The sequence below is a fragment of the Mustelus asterias genome, chromosome 8 (assembly GCF_964213995.1).
Source record: "Mustelus asterias chromosome 8, sMusAst1.hap1.1, whole genome shotgun sequence".
Lineage (NCBI taxonomy): Eukaryota > Metazoa > Chordata > Chondrichthyes > Carcharhiniformes > Triakidae > Mustelus > Mustelus asterias.
In genome coordinates this window covers 115,991,460-116,012,146 of record NC_135808.1, presented here as the reverse complement: position 1 = coordinate 116,012,146, position 20,687 = coordinate 115,991,460, and the positions used below count along the sequence as shown (strand labels likewise).

At 46.0% G+C, this 20,687-nt stretch overlaps 1 protein-coding gene across 1 annotated transcript in view; it reads left to right on the top strand.

Annotated features, from left to right (window-relative positions):
• The window catches only part of palmdb (palmdelphin b), a 91,215-nt gene that overhangs the window by 52,737 nt on the left and 17,791 nt on the right, over positions 1-20,687 (top strand). Inside the window, exons 5-7 of the mRNA XM_078219437.1 lie at positions 13,350-13,464; positions 15,796-15,820; positions 15,914-16,033. Coding sequence (XP_078075563.1) covers positions 13,350-13,464; positions 15,796-15,820; positions 15,914-16,033 — 260 coding nt within the window. The remainder of the gene's footprint in view (positions 1-13,349; positions 13,465-15,795; positions 15,821-15,913; positions 16,034-20,687) is intronic.

Below are 20,687 nucleotides of genomic sequence, written 5' to 3'. Positions count from 1 at the left end.
GAATCCGTGAAAATGACATCTGCTTGAGTCCAGCACTGTTCAAAAGGCCCTGCTGAGATTGAGAGAAGAGGCAGACACTCAGGGGGGAAAGAGAAGGGGAGAAGAGAGGAGAAGGGAGAGAGAGGAAGAGAGAGGGGGGAGATGGGGAAGAGAGGGGGAAGAGAAAGGGAGACAGTGTGAGAGAGAGAGAGATGGGGAAAGGATGGAGAGTGGGAAAGGGAGAGATCAAAAGAAAGTGGGAGGAGGAAAAGGGAAGAGATGGGACGGGGAGAGGGGAAAGAGAGGAGGGAATAGATGGGGGGAGAGAGAGGGACGAGAGGGGGGAGAGGGGGAGGGACAGAGAGGTTGTGAGAGGGGTGGACGGGAAAGAGGAGGGGATACAAGGAGGGAGAGGAGGAAAGAAAGATGCGGAGCGACAGAGAGGCTATGAGAGGGGGGGAGTGTGAGAGGGGGGAGGGAGAGAGGGGGAAGGGAGAGGGGGGGAGGAAGAGAGGGGGGAGGGGGGGGAGGAAGAGAGGGGGGGAGGGAGAGAGGGAAGCAGAGAGGGAAGGAGAGAGGGGGCAAAGAGGAAGGAAGAGGGGACAGAGAGGGAGGGAGAGATGTTGTATTGGAGATGGTGCAGAAAGTAGAATGAAAACAGACTTGGGGGTGAGAGGGAAGAAATGGAGAAGGGCAACAAATAATTCAGAAATTGCAGCAATAGAGAAAAGAGGAGGGAGAGAGTGTAGAGGCTGTGAGAGAAACTGTCCTCTTTGGCAGTGGTGAATAGGAGAAACATTGGCTGGAATTCTGCCGTTCGGCCCGCCACGGAAATCGGAGTGAGTGAGGGGCGGACTATGGAAAGGTCCGCTGACCTCAGGCGGGATTTTCTGGTTTCAGGGTGAGTGAATTGAATCAACATCCTGATCTTAGTTTCCATTGGCGTCTCATTAGTCAGCAGCAGAGGATCGGGTGTAAGGAAGGGGGCTTTCCAGAATACAGAGCCAGGGAGGCAATGGGAGTACATTTGCAGCTCAAACCACTTTTCATGGATTCTGGTGAAATATTCCTGCTGCTCCTCGCTTCGTAAGTTATTTTATAACTCATATTGTTTTAGGGATCCAATCTACAAAATTTAACCTCAATTAGACTAATTAAATGTTGCTAAATCAGGGGAACACCTCTGCCATTGAGCCATAAGATAATCTAAAGATAAAGGCAGCACGGTGGCACAGTGGTTAGCACTGCTCAGGGCCAGGAACCCAGGTTCAATTCTGGCCTCAGGTGACTGTGCGGAGTTTGCACATTCTCCCTGTGTCTGCGTGGGTTTCCTTCAAGTGCTCCAGTTTCCTCCCACACTTCAATGATGTGCAGGTTAGATGGATTGGCTATGCTAAATTGTTCCTTTGTGTCTGAAGATGTGTAGGTTAAGGGGATTATTGGAATAAATACGTGGGGCTATGGGGATAGGGCCTGGTGGGATGCTCTGTACGGGTGGCACAGTGACACAGTGGTTAGCACTGCTGCCTCATAGCTCCAGGGACCTGGGTTTGATTCCTAGCTTGGGTCACTGTGTGGAATTTGCACGTTCTCCCCCTGTGTGTGTGGGTTTCCTCCGGATGCTCCGGTTTCCTCCCACAGTCCAAAGATGTGCAGGTTAGGTACTTTGGCCATGCTAAATTGTCCCGGAATGCATAGGTTAGAGGGATTAGTGGGGTAAATATGTGGGGTTACGGAGATAAGGCCTAGATGGGATTGTTGTCGGTGCAGACGCGATGGGCCAAATGGCCTCAGCTGCACTGTAGGGATTCTATAATTGCAGGGTACAAGATCTTCAATTTAAATTCTTGCACTGCCTGGTTTCAGCCAACAGAGGGAGCTAAAATCCCAGCCTGGAACTCTGAATTAACTCGACTTTTTATCAGAGTCCTTTTTCATATTTTTCGTTATTCGGTTGGTTGTTCAAGTTGTGACCCCATGAGTGAGCGTTCTCTCCGGACAGAAGGGAGTCGGGCGCTGAGAGAGGTGAAGCTGAATGAAGAGAAGGTTCTTTCCCTTTTGTTCATTAAACTGTCCTTCTTTGTTACTCCCCTTATTTGGGTGTGATTGGGGGAGCAGATTGCTGCATATTGGCAGCGATATGCTGAATAATCAATGGTTAAATTGGCTTTTGAGTGTAACAGAGAATTACAGCAGACAGACAGGCCATTGGACTCCAGAACAGCTTCTTCCCTGTTGTCATCAGAGCTGTGAATGGACCTACCTCATGTTAAGCTGATCTTTCTGTGCACCCTAGCTATTCCTATAACACTATTCTGCAACCTCGCCTTTCCTTCTCCCCATGTACTCTATGAACAGTATACTTTGTCTGTATCGCGCGCAAGAAACAATACTTTTCACTGTATCCCAATACACGTGACAATAATAAATCAAATCCAAACAAAAACTGGTCTTCAGAATCCAGTAAGAAGTTTAACAACACCAGGTTAAAGTCCAACAGGTTTATTTGGTAACAAAAGCCACAAGCTTTCTGAGCCTTAAGCTCCTTCTTCAGGTGAGGTCAGGTCAGGTGAACCTTTCTCACCTGAAGAAGGAGCTTAAGGCTCCAAAAGCTTGTGGCTTTTGCTACCAAATAAACCTGTTGGACTTTAACCTGGTGTTGTTAAACTTCTTACTGTGTTTACCCCAGTCCAACGCCGGCATCTCCACATCATGGCTTCAGAATCCAGCCAAACCTCCTCCCCTCCTGATCCCATATCTCGCTACTCTCATTTCCTCATGTGGAGACATCAAACCTCCTCTCAAAGTGTCAATGCTACTGGCTTCAATGTAGCAGCGAGGCCTCCAGGCCGGGAATTTTACCATTCCGCCCACCATGGGAATCGGAGCCAGCGAGGGGCAGACCATGGAAAGCTCTGTTGACCTTGGGTGGAATTTTATGGTCTCGGGACGAGCAAGGCTATAAAATCCCACCCACAGTCTCCATAAAGCACTGGTTAGGCCCCATTTGGAGTACTGTGAGCAATTTTGGGCCCCACACCTCAGGAAGGACATACTGGCACTGGAGCGGGTCCAGCGGAGATTCACACGGATGATCCCAGGAATGGTAGGCCTGACATACGATGAACGTCTGAGGATCGTGGGATTATATTCATTGGAGTTTAGGAGGTTGAGGGGAGATCTGATAGAAACTTACAAGATAATGAACGGCTTAGATAGGATGGACGTAGGGAAGTTGTTTCCATTAACAGGGGAGACTAGGACGCGGGGGCACAGCCTTAGAATAAAAGGGAGTCACTTTAGAACAGAGATGAGGAGAAATTTCTTCAGCCAGAGAGTGGTGGGTCTGTGGAATTCATTGCCACAGAGGGCTGTGGAGGCCGAGACGTTGAGCGTCTTCAAGACAGAAATTGATAAATTCTTGATTTCTCGAGGAATTAAGGGCTATGGGGAGAGAGCGGGTAAATGGAGTTGAAATCAACCATGATTGAATGGTGGAGTGGACTCGATGGGCCGAATGGCCTTACTTCCGCTCCTATGTCTTATGGTCCATAAACTTTTCCCAAACTCCATTTAAGTTGTTTGTGGCCATCACATATTTGCATCTCCTTACTCTGGATGCACCTTCAGATGGAAACAGTTACTCCTCATGCACCTAATCAAACACCATCACAACTTTAAAGATTCCTTTGGTCTTCTCTTCTCCAGAGAACAGAGCCCCATCTTAAGGAGACCAGAACATCACACAATGGGTGGAATTATAATAGGTGCCAGATTCTATTTTTTTTTTCCCTTATCAACCCCCCCCCCCCCCCCCCCCCCCCACACACACACCACCCCTCCACTCCAAACCCTACCAGCTAAAATGTCAGTGTGGGGGCAGATGGGGTCAGAGTTTGCCTTATAGCTAGTAGGAATGAGATGGGATATCCATCCCCCCAAGACTGGAAGTTGCTTCTCATGGAGATACTGGCCAAACAGAGGCCAGCAGCACCCCAGAACTTCAGGACAGAGATGTGCGGTGCTGGATTGGGATTTGGGGAGGTGTTTTGGAGCTCTTGGTGGGTGTGTCAAGCTGGCAGGCCCCAGGGGGGTGGGGGGGGTTGCTGTTTGAGAGGCCATGACGGAGGAGGGCAACTGGGGAGAGCTGCCAATGGACTCAATGGGCCTGCTGAGGAGGGATACCCTCTGTGTCCACCAGCAGCATGTGTAAGGCACTCGGTGAGTGAGGGCCTCTCCTGCCACTGGTTAAATCCCAGTGCTGATCCTTAAGTGGAAATTAATTGCCTGCTTAAAGGGCTTAATTGGCCAATTGACAGGTAGTGAGTGAGAGAGGAATAGCACAGAAATGTATGCATCCAACATCACCTTCGAGAGGGCAATTAGGGATGAGCAGTAAATACCAGCCTTCTCACTAACACCCAGTCCCATGGATGAAGTAAAACAAAACTTCATTCAAGAGTCAATTCAATGATAAGCCAAGATCATGGATAGATCATAGAAATCCTACAGTGCAGAAAGAGGCCATTTGGCCCATCGAGTCTGCACCAACCAACAATCCCACCCAGGCCCTACCCTCATATCCCTACATATTTTATCCACTAGTCCCTCTCACCTACACATCTCAGGACACTAAGGGGCAAAGATAGATGGAGTTACTTCTCTCATTTTTATCTACCACAGAATCATTGTATAGCTACAACACACATGGAGGCCATTTGGCCCATTATGTCTATGCCAGCACTCTACAAGAACAGCTCAGCTGGTTTCACTCTCCCGCCCTCTCCCTGTAGCCCTGCATTTGTTTTTTTTCTACAATTATCCACCACCATTTCTGAAGCCCTGATTGAATCTGTCTCGATGTGGAGATGCCGGCGTTGGACTGGGGTAAACACAGTAAGAAGTCTCACAACACCAGGTTAAAGTCCAACAGGTTTATTTGGTAGCAAATACCATAAGCTTTCGGAGCGCTGCTCCTTCATCAGATGGAGTGGAAATGTGCTCTCAAACAGTGCACAGACACAGAAATCAAGTTACAGAATACTAATTAGAATGCGAATCTCTACAACATTGTCTGTACCTTTAAGACCTGGCTGGCTGTAGAGATTCGCATTCTAATTAGTATTCTGTAACTTGATTTCTGTGTCTGTGCACTGTTTGAGAGCACATTTCTACTCCATCTGACGAAGGAGCAGTGCTCCGAAAGCTTATGGTATTTGCTACCAAATAAACCTGTTGGACTTTAACCTGGTGTTGTGAGACTTCTTACTGTGAATCTGTCTCCTACCAGTCTTAGACACTGAATTGAAGGTTCAAGCCATTCATTCAGAAAAAAAGCCTTTCCACATCGACTTTAATTCCATTGACATTCACCTGAAATCAGTGTCTGCAGCAAAGCCCTTCTGCCAATGGAACCAGTTTCTCCCTAGCTGCTCTTGTCAGATCCCTCATGATTGCAAACATCTTAATCAAATCTCCCTTCAACCTTTTTTTGTATTTATTAATGTCACAAGTAGGCTTATATTAACACTGCAATGAAGTTACTGTGAAAATCCCCCAGTCGCCACACTCCGGCGCCTGTTCGGGCACACTGAGGGAGAATTTAGTATGACCAATGCACCTAACCAGCACATCTTTCGGACTGTGGGAGGAAACCGGAGCACCCGGAGGAAGCCCACGCAGAGAGAATGTGCAAACTCCGCACAGTCACCCAAGCCGGGAATTGAACCCAGGTCCCTGGCGCTGTGAGCCAGCAATGCTAACCACTGTGCCACCATGTCGCCCCTTCACAACCCTTCTGCCAATGGAACCAGTTTCTCCCTAGCTTCTCTTCTCTAAGGAGAACAACCTCAGTACCTCCTATCCACCTATGTGGTTGAAGTCCCTCACCCCTGGGATCATTCGTGTCAACCTTTTCTGCACCCTTGATAAGGTTTTACATCCTTCCTCAATTGTAGTGCCCAGAATGAGAAACAATTGTGACTACTTGTAGAATCTCCTGTTGCAACTCTTGGATGTGCAGCTAACACAGCAGGAATGGAGCTGCAATGTGTTACATCACGGGCTGACAGTAAAAATGTTGGCACAGCACATCGTTTCTGCCACGATAGGTCACTGGTGAGCTTTGTAACAGTTGTAGAGCTGTCAGCCACAAGCTGTTCATCCCCTCGGAGTTTGAAAAGCAGCATCTCAGTATTTAAACTCAACCGTGATCCAAGCATGACTTTGATGTAATGTTCATTTAATAAAATGTGTACATTATCCTGTATCAATACATATATTATTGAGCAACTAGGTTCATTCGGTTCCTTTTTGTTAGGTGTATTTGCAGACTACTGTTATATAAAATCTGTAAACTCGATGCAAAGTGAAAGTTCGCACCTGACTACATGGTTGGGCAATCCTGAAATATTTTATGGAGTGCCAGTATTTTGTCCACAATTAAATCACATCAAACTTCAGATAAAATGGATCAATGTGCAAATTTAAAACAAAATCAAATAAATTTGATTTTATTTGAATCGACCTTATCAAGTACTTTAATAACTTCCCCTCATCTTTCTAAATAAGCTCCCTGGGCAAGGGGATCAGAATACCTGGGCGGCACGGTGGCACAGTGGTTAGCACTGCTGCCTCACAGCGCCAGGGACCCGGGTTCGATTCCCGGCTTCGGGTCACTGTCTGTGTGGAGTTTGCACGTTCTCCCCGTGTCTGCGTGGGTTTCTTCTGGGTGCTCCAGTTTCCTCCCACAGTCCAAAAAATGTGCGGGTTAGGTTGATTGACCGTACTAAATTGCTTCTCAGCGTCAGGGGGATTAGTGGGGTAAATATGTGGGGTTATGGGGATAGGGCCTGGGTGGGATTGTTGTCGGTGCAGGCTCGATGGGCTGAATAGCCTCCTTCTGCACTGTAGGGATTCTAGGATACCTGTGGGTGCCAGTGTCTGACTGCAAGCTGACAACATAATTCTCTGCAAGAAAGAAAATGCGAGTGATTTGCCAAAGTTTACGTGTTATGAAATTTGGCAGATTAGCAATAGATTTTCAACGCTTGTGATTGTGGTCTCGAATGTGATCCAGGAATTCCCCTCAGCGGGGCCCACCATGTTTATGTGAATGATGGGCCTGACCACAGTGCTAATCAACAGCAGCGGCCCCTGGTGGGTGCAACCCGAATATAATTGCTGGGATCGCATCCAGAGGATTTTAACAGCCTCTATTTCGAGCAAGAGTATAGTCATTGTGTAGAGTAAAAATAAAATCCTGTCTATAAACATTCCTATTTATCATCGATCAATAAGAACATAAAATCATAAGAAATAGGAGCATGTGTAGGCCATTCAGCCCCTCAGGTATGTTCCGCCATTCAATAAGATCATGGCTGAGTTGATTGAGGCCTTAGATCCACTTTCCCACCTGCCCCCTTTCTCCACAATGCTTGACATCCTTGCAATCAGAGAACTGTCTAACTCAGCCTTCAATAAATGATTTTGTCTCCATCGCTCTCTGGAGAAGAGAATTCCAAACACCATTTGAGAGAAGAAATTCCTCCTCATCTCCGTCTCCAATGGGCGAGCCCCTATTTTGAAACGAAGCCTCCCCGAGTTCTAGGTGAGATCTTTAGCCCGTGTTCGCCGTCCATGGGAATGGCAGCGCGAGCTTCAAATGCAGAGAGTTTGTAAAAGCGTGATTCTCGCTGGCGAGATTGTGTTTTCCGATTTTGAGTTAAGCCCGCTGGCAGAGTGATGTGGAACACGCTGAGGAAGGGCACGAACTTAACTTGACTGTATCAGCATATCATTAGCGAGCTCTCACACTGGATATTAGGCCCACAACAAATATTCAGCTGGCGCTGGCGTGTCATCACGTCAGTGACATTTACAACAGATAAACAGGTAAACTTGACCCTAGCCCCATCACCTCCATGGGGGATATCAGAGGTAAGCGCTCAGGCTACACAGTGGTTAGCACTGGCACGGTGGCACAGTGGTTAGCACTGCTTCCTCACAGCGCCAGGGACCAGGGTTCAATTCAGGCCTCGGGTAGCTGTCTCTGCGAAGTCTGCATGTTCTCCCCGTGTCTGCATGGGTTTCCTCCGGGTGCTCCGGTTTCCTCCCACAGTCTGAAAGACATGCAGGTTAGGTGGATTGGCCATGCTAAATTGCCCACTAGTGTCAGGGAGATTAGCAAGGTAAATACTTCTACGTGCTTCCCCAGGATCCGCAGCTGAGGTTAGGCGGCCTGCTGACTTCCATGCCCTGTTGCCTGAGATGACCTTGGCAGGCATCCTCTGGGGGTCCTGCACCACGAGGGCCCTGGCCTGCTCTCAGGCAGCACGGGGTATTGCAGTGCTGCTCTCATAGGTGAGTGGGGCTGGAGGTGTGTCGCTCGTAGGAAGGGGGGACTCAGATAGGCTGGACACCCCCAGGGTCTCCTGGGTGGAAGGCCCCAGGATGTGCACCAGATGATCTTCATTTTTTTGGGTGCCCGATGGGCCCAGTGGTCCTCTATAGGATAGAGGGGCAACTGGAGTGAGGTCCAGAAGCCCCACCGTCCTCTGGTGCAGACACTCGTGGATTCCCACCAGCGCCTGCACCATGCAGTTGAAGCCCACAGACATGGAGATCATGAGCTGAGCCACAGTGCGGACATCTTCTGCCATGGAGTGCATGTCCTGCACCAAGATCTGCACTGCAGACGTCAGCCTATTGGCCGAGGTCCACTGGAGTGATGGCACCATCACCTCAGATAGGAGGTGATGGGACTCCCCCGGTGGGCCTTGCAGTCCGAGGAGGAATGCTGTCATCCCCTCCTGATGCTCGTGACTCTGCCTTTGCAGCTCCAGCAGCTCTGGTACACCTGGACTCAAGGGCAAATCATCAGTCAGGGGGCCAGCAGAGTCCTGGCCTCCGACATCCCTCCGAGTACCAGTTCCCTCGGACATTACTGCCCCCATCTGCTGTGGATCTGAGCTGTGAGGTGCTCACCAATGAGTAACCCGGAAGTCGGTCTACTTTGTGATCCCACTGAGGTGTGAGTATCTGCACTGATGCTGGTGACAGCTGTGACCCCTCTTCAGCTGTGGGGTCTGAGAAGTCTCCCTTGGAACCGCTTGAGTCTGGTGGGTCAGAGGGCACAAGGATGGTCCAGCCTGCTCTACTGCTTTGCCTGTGAGAGAAGGGAGATTGCATTAGTGCATTACATGGGGTAAAGGAGGGAACAACAGATGCACCACAGAAAGCATTCTTTCTGGTTGTATCACGGCTTGGTGTGGCTCCTGCTCTATCCAAGACCACAAGAAATTATAAAGGGTCATGAATGAAGCCCAGACCATCACTCAAACCAGCCTCCCACCCATTGACTCTGTCTACACTTGCCACCACCTTGGAAAAGCAGCCAGCATACTCAAGGACCCCACGCACCCCAGACATTCTCTCTTCCACCTTCTTCCGTCGGGAAAAAGATACAAAAGTCTAAGATCACAGACCAACTGACTCAAGAACAGCTTCTTCACTGCTGCTGTCAGACTTTTGAATGGAGCTACTTCGCATTAAGTTGATCTTTCTCAACACCCTAGCTATGACTGTAACATCGTGCACTCTCTCCTCTCCTTCTCTATGAACGGTATGCTTTGTCTGTATAGCGCGCAAGAAGCAATACTTTTCACTGTATGCCAATATATGTGACAATAATAAATCAAATCAAATCAAACATTAATTACTCACTTGAGAATTGAGGAATGACACCACATCTTGAGGATTCACATGTTTATCTGCTGCCCCCACTTCACCACCAGCGCAGACACACTCTTCCTCCTCCCTGGCCAGCTCAAGAGCTCTCTCCTCAAATGGCGTACGGTTCTGAGCTCCGGCATTACTCCGGCTGGGCGTGTTTGCTCACACTTGTTGTGGTTGAGCTTGTCGTGTAATGACACAGAGAGGAAGAGTGTAGGCGGCAGCGTTGACATTTAAGATGGTGATGAGGTGTGGCAGGCGTGGGTCCTGAGTGGGAGTTGGAGTGTGAGGAGCTGGAGTGTGAGGAGCATAGCAGCAAGTAGGGGGAACATAGTGATTCGGGGAAGGGGGAAGAGGGCCTTTTTACAGGTATTGGCAAAGGCCGAAGTTATTGGGTGAGAGATGAAGGTGGAGATAGGAGGAGTGTGCGATGGGGTCCAGAAACAGGCTGCATGAGGCTCATTAACCCTGGCTGAGTGCAGAAGATCATTCATCTTCTTGCGGCACTGCTGCATGAGCTTGCGGCACATCCGCCATGAGCTTGCACTCACCGGGGCTGCCACTGCATCCCGCCAAGGGTGATGACCTTGGCGGGTGCCTTCTCCTGGAGAGGGGCGTAGAGTGCATCCCGCCTCTGCTCCACTCCATCGGAAAGTCTGGTCAGGGCTCCCTCTGAACAATGCAGTGCGGGCTTTCTGGCTGCCATCCCCTATAGTCGCTGTGGAACAAGTGCTGGGGAGCCATTTATATGCAGCTCCCCGGTGATTGGCACGATTAAGTGTTGAGCAGGTGAATCAGAGGGAGGCTGTTCAGGGCGTAGCGTGATTCTTGTGGACATGAAAACTTTTGCCAATGAGGCTCAAGAATTGGTCAGAAATTACACTGGAGCTGACGGTGGGATTCACTCCATTTTTCTCACTGGAATTTACACTTTATCAAATTCTGGTAAGATCCCTCTCCGTGGGTTCCAAATAAACCTGTTGGACTTTAACCTGGTGTTGTAAGACTTCTTACTGTGCCCACCCCAGTCCAACACCGGCATCTCCACATTTGGATTCCCTCACAAAGGGAAACACCCTCTTAGCCCCCTCAGAATCTTATATAAGATCACCTCTCATTCTTCTAAACTCCAATGAGTACAGGCCCAACCTTGTTCAAGCAGGACCTTAACTGAAAGAAAATTCATTTTGACACTTAAGGTCTGAATCCTGGAACTCCCTCTCTAACAGCATTCTGGGGGCTACCGACACCACAGGGATTAAGGTGGTTCAAGAAGGCTGCTCACCGCCACCTTCTCAAGGGCAATAAGGGGTGGGCAATAAATGCCGGTCTAGCGAGTGATGCCCATATCCCGAGAAAGAATGAGAGCAGTGTCAAGTTGAAGTTCAGATTCCAACCGCAGTGAAAGATGCATGCTTCAGCAAAAAAATTCGACTGAAATACTTGGCACTGTGCTATCAGTGGAAAATTTCAGTGAGCTAGATTGGGGGAAAGCTTTTGCCTGAAGCTATGTAAGCGGTAGTGACATTGTGACCATGACTTGTAGATGTATTGTAAAAGATACACTTGCTATTTTGCTGGAAATAGCAATCAAAAGCAATCTTTACCTTACGTTTACAATATTGCTGCTCACAGCAAACAAAAGAAATCTTATCCATTTGTGTTTAAGAGTGAACAGATTGACTGCCATGTTAAAGGATACATCTTGTTCAGTTAGATTAAACACAATCTGATTGGGCTGGAGCCCTTGTAGATCACAATTTCCCTTGAGCTACTTGCGACCTCACTTCAGTGATTCAGGGTCAGATGGAAAAATACTTTCTCTAAGGCAGGATTTTTCATTTCCTGATTGATCTTGCAATCTAGCCTCGGCACACTGTCAGAGTGGAGAACTACTGCCTGAGGGATGTTTCCATCATCCTTGTATCTTTGAAACAATTTTTTTTAAAAGATAGAAAAACAAAACGGTGTTGGAACATGTTCAGTGGGTCAGGCAGTGTCTGTGGACAGAGGGAGGCCTAGGTTTTCACTCCCAGGTTGGGTGTACAGAGAATTCCCAGCTCTGCAAACCCAACCTTTAAAAAATGGATGCCCGCAGTTGGGATTTTCTTTCCAAGGGGGATGAGGGAGAAGGCCTCAATTGGACCTGCCACCGCCAAAATGATTGCAGAGGCCGTCAGGTGCAAGGCAGGCTGGACAGAAAGCCTGCCTCTGTTCTTCGGCACTTAGTTTAGGTTATTTAAAAAGACAACTCACCTCGTATCATTTGACAGTTCTTTGACAGCTTGACAGTTACTTGACCGCTTGACAGTTCCTTGGCAGCTTTGACAGAACCAATGAGTTTAAGCAATTTTTAGGCACAATCAGCTTTGACAACCCAAAGGGTGCTTTACATCTTCCAAAGGTGTCACAGGACCATACCCAAAGGGGTGCCTTACATTTCACAGAATTACAGAATCACAGATTACTACAGTGCAGAAGAGGCCCTTCGGCCCATCAAGTCTGCACCGATGCATGAAATGCCCTGACTTGCCCGCCTAATCCCACTTGTCAGCACTTCCAAAGGGATACACCGGTGAGCTACACAAAGCCACCAAATTCGGACTAATTCTTTCCTGGTCTAATCTGCACACGCCGGGATTTACCCTCATGGCCTACCAAAATCTCACTTCAGTGAAGGCAGCTGTTGGTTTAAATGGCCAGCTGCCTCTGTAAACAATGCATGCGCAAATCCTGGCCCAACCCCAGTCCCACTAGACCCATCCGTCAAAGCAAAAATCTGGGCCAGTGTCAAAGTTTCCCTTGACATTCACTGGCATTAACACCATTGAATCCCCCATTATCAAAATCCCGGGGCTACCATTGACCAGAAACTGAACTGGACTAGCCGTATAAACAGTGTGGCTACCAGAGCAGGTCAAAGGCTAGGAATTCTGCTGCAAGTAACTCGCATCCTGATTCCCAAAGTCTGTCCACCCTCTACAAGGCACAAGTCAGGAGTGTGATGGAAGGGTGAGGGGGTGGGGTATGAAAGGGTGGGACGTGAAGAGGTGGGGCATGAAAGGGTGGAGCATGTCAGTTAGGGCATGTAAGGGGTCGGGCAGTGAGACCCAGTGAGGGGACCCCACTGCCCTGATGCTGCCAATCCATGTAGGGGACGGGGTGGGGAAACTTGCCACCGATGAGGGAGTGATCTCAATGCCCATGGGGAAAGAGAGAGGGTATTTCAGTGCGATTGGGATGTCCTTTCAAAATGGCACCCGATCACTTTGCAGCGTGTAACCCACCGCTCTCCCAAAAAATGTCGAAGTGTTGGACGATTGCAGTCTGGTCCACGTTGGTCCAGTTTTCCCGCTGTTATGACACTTGGAAAAGTCGCGGCCAATGGAGAATCCCAGCTGCAGAGGAGGTTAGAGGTTTCCGGTGAATGTATTATTCAGTCTACAGACTGCTGGTTTTGACAGAAAACAAATTTGCTACAGGAGATAAGTTCATATCAAATTTCTACCTGGTACAAACCCGTCGGCGCTTTCTGGATACATGTTCGATGAGGAAGAATGCTGCAAAATATACAACTTATCATTAAGTTTTATTGAATTTTTAAAACTGATCATTCTAAAATTGAACTTTATCCATAGGCTTGAAGAGGAAATCAAATATCTTGAGAGCCAAGAAGCCCAAATTTCATTTAATGAACAACTGTTACTGAAAAAACTGAAAGCTGCAGAAAGATCCACAGCGGATATAATAAAGGTGAAATATTCAAAATTATTTAATGAGTGAATAACAAAAGTTAATCTATTTCTGGTGCTGCTGATTTGGGTAATGCTAGCCAGGACATCACAGGGACTTCCTGTTTATTGTCAAGTATTACTACAAGGTTGTGGACATCAATGCAAGCTGTAGAATAGAGCAGGGCAGGATCTCAGTTCAACAGCTCTTCTAAAAGATAATAGCAATGACAATGGAATTCCTCATCTTGCTGCTGTATCCATCGAGATAATAAGGGTAATTTTGAGCCAAGTCCACGGGACACAGGCAAAAAATCAGGAGAGAATCTTTTCCTGATTTTCCACACCCCTCACCAGCAATGTCACAAGGTTCGCACTCAAGAAGGGCAAGACTTCATTTTAATGGATTGCGATAAATTTTAATGCCCCTCTGCCACATGGATTCCACCCCCACCTCCCCCTCCATCGCAGTGAATATTGATGCCTCAACGACATCACATCATCGAGGTTTACAGCAGCTTTTAAAAACATGATTTAATCAAGGAGTATTCCCCGGAGGCGCAAAGGTCAGTATAGCCCCTGGGTTGGCAGAGGCTGGCACTCCCACATTGGCACTGCCCTTCACCCCAAATTTTGCATCCTATTTTTAAAGTTTATTTATTAGTGTTACAAGTAGGCTTACATTAACACTGCAACTAAGTTACTGTGAAAATCCCCGAGTTGCCACACTCCGGTGCCTGATCGGGTACACTGAGGGAGAATATAGCACGGCCAATGCACCTAACCAGCACGTCTTTTGGACTTTGGGAGGAAACCGGAGCACCCGGACGAAACCCAGGGGAAAACGTGCAGACTCGGCACAGATAGTGATCCAAGCCAGGAATCGAACCCGGATCCCTGGTGCTGTGAGGCAGCAGTGCTAACCACTGTGCCACTGTGACGCCCCAATATCACAGTAAATTCTAACTTTGAGGCAGCAGTAGTAATAGCTGAGCAAACTGTCACTCTGTAGTGCATGAAAGAAAGATTCTCTTGTGGGCTTGGTAGGATCGAGCAGGGTTACTTTAACTTAAAATAATCCATGCGTGCAATCCATGCACAAGCCCTGGCTTGCCTTTGAAAACATTCAACTGTTAATTAAATAAGTTGGCTTAATACTTCTCTGCTCATTAACGTGCCAACGTAAATACCAAAGTTATACATTCTTCAGACTTTATTTGGTCCAAAGATGTGCGGGTTAGGTTGAATGGCCATGCTAAATTGACCCCAATGTCAGAGGGATTAGCAGGGTAAATATGTGGGGTTACAGGAATAGGGCCTGGGTGGGATTGTGGTCGGTGCAGACTCGATGGGCCGAATGGCCTCCTTCTGCACTCTAGGGATTCTATGATTCTATTACTGTAAATATAAAATTGCTTGAAATTAAGGGTTTAAAACAACTTCTGAAACAATGTCCAAATGCTTTACTTGTGTCACACCAGTACTCTTGGTTATTCATTTTATGTGGGGCGTTTCTAGATGTTTCTGATTGAGAAGATAAAGTCCTATATAAATGTAAGTGCTTCTCTTTCTACAGATGCCCCATCAATTGTAAAAAATTGGCTTTCTACTAAACTATAAACTATAAATGGCTAATAATTAATGTACTCTGAAGCAGAATAGGCTCTGATGGTCCTAAATATTATCACACCACCTAAAAACTGAAATATTTTATGGATTTACTCACGTCTTGGGGCCCTGAGTGTGTTAGGCTTATTCAATAAGTATTAGAGTTTCAGAATAATAATTTAAATATATAAGAGAGATGTGTAGTTTTACATTATTCAGAAGATAGCTTCATAGAATCCCTACAGTGCAGAAGGAGGCCATTCAGCCCATTAAGCCTGCACCGACAACAACCCTGCCCAGGCCCTATCCCCGTAACCCCATGTATTGTTAATCTCCCTGACGTTAAGGAGCAATTTAGCATGGTCAATCCACCTAACCCGCACATCTTTGGAGTGTGGGAGGAAACCAGAGCACCCGGAGGAAATCCACGCAGACACAGGGAGAATGTGCAAACTCTACACAGACAGTCATCTGAGGCCAGAATTGAACCCAGGTCTCTGGCACTGTGAGGCAGCAGTGCTAACCACTGCACCACTATGCCGCCCTCGTTTGAACCTTTTTGGGTTCCAAAAATACATTACCATCTGAGTTGCAACAATTGCAGATATTACTTTAACAATTCAGTCGAAACACCTTTTATTTGAAGAGTACAATATATATTCTATATTTTACGGTATCATTATTTTGCTGGTAGCACATTCAGTTTTATAAAACCACAAAATTAATCTTAACTGTCTCTTCACAGGCCGCACAGGCTGAGAATGATGAAGGTGAGAAAATGAACCTTAACATTTCTTTCATCAATTTTGCAACAATAACTATTAGTGTGGCATATTATTAATTATTTCTGTTACTGTTCATAGACCATGCGAAGTTTGTATACTCAGAAATTTCTGATCTTCCAAAATCGTATAATCTTCAAATCCATCAAAGAACACCAAGTCCAGACACGGCAACACAAGATGATGGGCAGCCTAAAGAAGGTACAGTTGTGATGATTCATTCACAGCTTTTTCTTAAAGATACTGGCAGGATTTTCCAGCCCTCCTGTAGCGTGTTTTCCAGCAGCGAAGGATTGCCATTGGCTGCCGGCAGGATCTTCCAGTCCCGTCGATGTCTATGGCGTTTTGCGTGACTCGTCCATCCTTCTGCCAGGGATCCTGCTGCGGTGGTGGAGGTGGTGTGGGGGGGTCACCTTTGGCGGGACTGGAAGATCCTGCAGGTGAAAGTGCTGGAAAATCCTGCCCATTATCTCTTTTGAAATTAAACAAATAATTCGACCACGTCGGGAGGATTAGCTATTTCTTTCAAATTTCAAGTTCCGTTAACAAATCAGAGAATCATACAGTAGAAGCCATTTAGACATTCATGGTTCTGTCAGCTCTCTGAAAGAAATATCCATTTAATCCCTCTTTCCTCATAACCATGCAAATGATTTCCTTTCAAATATGTATCCAATTCCTCCTTGAATGTTAATTTTGAATATTCCCACCAATCCTTCTGGCTGTGACCTCCAAATCGTAACACGCTCTGGGCTAAAAAAAATACTCTCATCTCCTCACTAATTTTTTTTGCCTGCTATTTCATGGTTGAAAAGTATTCATTAAATAAGTAGTTAATGTTTTGTCGTGTGTTCGAGGGTCATACAGGTTTCTTTGAGGCTTGTCTATTCTCCCAAAGTAGGCTGTAATTTGTTAAAATTACTCTTTATTTGCAGTTACTTGTACATATTGGGAATTCTGCACCAGTTTGGAACTTCTCCCCCCCCCTCCAGATTTGCCACTCATTCATGTGATGTTACACCATCATTACATCAGCATCATGTGATTATGCTAACCCTTAATGCTACATCTCTCCCTAAGTCTTTATCCCTATCATATTTACATCCTCCTACAGTTAACACCGTGAGGGTCAAGTGGCGCAGTGGGTAGCATCCCTGCTACCTGAGCCAGAAGCTCTGGATTTGAGTCCCATTCCAGGACTTGTTGGCCAAGGAAGGTCCATTCATAATGTGGCTAAACGGGCTGAGTATCAGCTTGTAAAATCCTTCCAACACGCTGATGACAGGCAGTAAGAGCAGGAGAGATCCCTCATCAGCCAAGCTTGATGCGGAGTGGTGCCCCTCAAGCTATAAGCCTCTGATGACAGGCTAGTGATCTGTTCCAGGAAAACCTTGTTACAGGAACTGGTGAAAGTCTGCTTTGTGCGCCACGAGGTGCAGGAACTGAAACACAACAAGTAACACTTACATTTTAATAGCCAGGTAATGTCATTCTGATATTGCACTCAGTAATTTCAAGTCTAAGACAGACTTGGTGAATATAGCTTCATAGAAACTAGAAGCGGGAGTAGGCCATTCGGCCCTTCGAGCCTCCTCCGCCATTCATTTTAATCATGGCTGATCATCAAATTCAATATCCTGATCCCCCTCCCCCTTCTCCACAGAAACATTCCTCCATACTGGAATTATTGAACATCTTTATAGGGCTAAGTTAAGTCAACTTACATGGAGAGGTGGTGGCCTAGTGGTATTATCACTAGATTATGATTCCAGAAACTCAGCTAATGTTCTGGGGACCCGGGTTTGAATCCTGCCATGGAAGATGGCAGAATCTGAATTAAATAAAATTCTGGAATTTAGAATATATTGATGACCATGAAACCATTGCTGATTATCAGAAAAATCCATCTGGTTCATTAATGTCCTTTGGGGAAGGAAATCTGCCGTCCTTACCCAGTCTGGCCTACATGTGACTCCAGAGGCACAGCAATGTGATTAACTCTCAGCTGCCCTTCAAGGACAACTAAGGATGGGCAATAAATGCTGGCCAGCCAGCGACGCCCATGTCCCATGAATGAATTTTTTAAAACTATCAGCACGATGGCACAGTGGTTAGCACTGCTGCCTCGTGGCACCAGGGACCCGAGTTCAATTCCGGCCAATCTGTGTGGAGTTTGCACATTCTCCCTGTGTCTGCGTGGGTTTCCTCCGGGTGCTCCGGTTTCCTCCCACAGTCCAAAGAACGTGCGGGTTAGGTTGATTGGCCATGCTAAATTGGCCCTAGTGTCAAGGGATTAGAAGGGTAAATATGGGATTGTAAATATGTGGGGTTATGGGAATAGGGCCTGGGTGGGATTGTGGTTGGTGCAGACTCGATGGGTCATAGGGATTCTATGGGTGATCATAAAAATTGAAGGCTTCCTGGCCATGATAACATATGCCGAAAGATCTGGATCCCGTTCTGAAAACTTAATTTTCCTCTATACTTTCAACCAAATTTTAGAATCATCAGAATTGCGGCACTGATTTGTAATGTTGAGTTGCTGAGACCCAGAGCGATCAATTCCTGCTTCACTTTACACTCTGCTACACGATTACTATCCACTGGACTGCCAGCCAAGGTGTGCTGTTGACTTTGATAAATTTGGGTCCAAGTTTCACACTTGGCCATTCCAATACAACACTGAGGGTATTGAGCAAGCTGTGTCTCTGTGGCTCAACCACACCACCATTATTATGATGATTGATCATTCCAGCAAAGGTACCAGTCCCATTTGATGTTGTTGCAGAGGATGTGACCATTTTCCTCACTAGTTTAATGGTGGATGTTGGTGTGTGTGTATTTTTGGGCATGCCCTGTCTGCTTATTCATGGGAAGGAGTTGGAAAATGATGGAGGTGGTGGTGAGTCAGTAACCAAGCCTGACAATATATATTAGTATTGGTATTGTGTAATGAGATGGGACTCAATGATCTTGTAGCAAAGGATGCTCTAGGGAAGAGTGATCATTGCATGCTTGAATTTCAAATTCAGTTTGGAGGCATTAAATGTGAATCCCACACTAGTGCTCTGGTGTTAAACCAAGGCAATTACATAAGCATGAGGACAGATTTTGCCCTAGTGGACAGGGCAGAAAGGTTAAAAGGTAGGACAATTGGTGAACAGTGGCAGACATTAAGGAGATATTCAATTCCTTCTAACTAAAATATATTCCACAAAGGAAGAAAGACTGTAAAGGGGTTGGTGGGGGGTGTATCTCTGGATAAGCAAGGAAGTTAAAGGTAACATAAAAGCAAAAACTAAGGCATACCATATTGCAAAAATCAGTGGCAGGCTGGAGGATTGGGAAACCTTTAAAGACCAACAAAGGATTACTAAATTATAATAAAAAGAGCAAAGGTAAGTTATTAAAGAAATCTAGTGCAAATATAGAAACAAATAGCAAAAGATTCTGTAAATATATAAAAGGAAGAGAGTAGCTAAAGTCAACATTGATCCCTTAGAAGACAAGATTGGAGAGTTAATAATGCCGCGTAGAAATAGCAGGGACACTAAATCAATATCTTGCCTCAGTTTTCATGGTGGAGGACACTAGAACCATCCCAATAGTAACAGGAAATACAGAAGTTATTGAAAAGGGGGACTTAAAAAACAATCTTCATCAAAAGAGAAAAAAGTACTGAGCAATTTTTTGGGATTAAAGGCAAACAAGCCCGCAAGGTGTGATGGCCTACATCATAGGATCTTAAAGGAAGTGGCAGAAGAGATGGCAGAAGCATTAGTTATAATATTCCAAAATGCTGTGGATTCCAGAAAAGTCCCAGTGGACTGGAAGAAGGCTAATGTAAAGCTCCTGTTCAAAAAAGTAGCAAACTCCAGACCAGTTAGTTTAATGTCTGTGGTTGGGAAACTGTTGGAATCCATTATTAAGGAAATAGTAATGGGACATTTGGAAAGTCAAAACACAATCCATCAGTGTCAGCATGGTCTTATGAAGCATAGATCGTGTTTGAATAATTTGCTGGAGTTCTTCAAAGATGTAACAAGCAAAGTGGATAATGTAGTGTAATGTAATGTAGATGTAATGTATCTGGACTTTCAGAAGGCATTTGATAAAGTGCCGCACAAAAAGTTAATACACAAGGGAAGATCCCATGGGGCTGGGGGTCATATATTAGCTTGGATAGAGGATAGGCTAACCACAGAGAGTAGAGAGTGGGGGTGAATGTTTTTTTTCTGGTTAAGAAGCTGTAACTAGTGGGGTGCCACGGGATTCTGTCCTTGACCCCAACTATTTACAATCTATATTAATGACTTTGATGCAGGGATAAAATGTACTGGAACCAAATTTGCAGATGGCACTAAAATAGGTGGAAAAGCAAGAGGAAATAAGAAATTTACAAATGGATTATTATTAGGTTAGTGGGATCAAATTTGGCAGATGTAATTTAATCTGGATAAGTGTGAGGTTATCCATTTTGGTCGGAGGAATAAAAAGACAACTTATAATCTAAATGGAGAGAAACTTCAAAATCGCAAAAAGTTAGTATGCAGGTGCAACAGGCAATAAGGATGGAGTTTTGGCAAACATTGCTAATGGAAAAGAGTATAAAAGTAGGGAAGTGCTGTTGAAACTGTATAGGGTGTTGGTGAGACTGTGTCTGGAGTACTCTATGAAGTTTTAGTTCTCTTACTTAAGGACGGTCATAAATGCATTAGAAGCAGTTCAGAGAAGATTCATTAGATTGATTCCAGGAATGAAGAACTTGTCTTATGATACGAGATTGAACAGTTTAGGCCCATACTCACGAGAGTTTAGAAGAATGAGAGGAGATCTAATTAAGCTATATAAGATG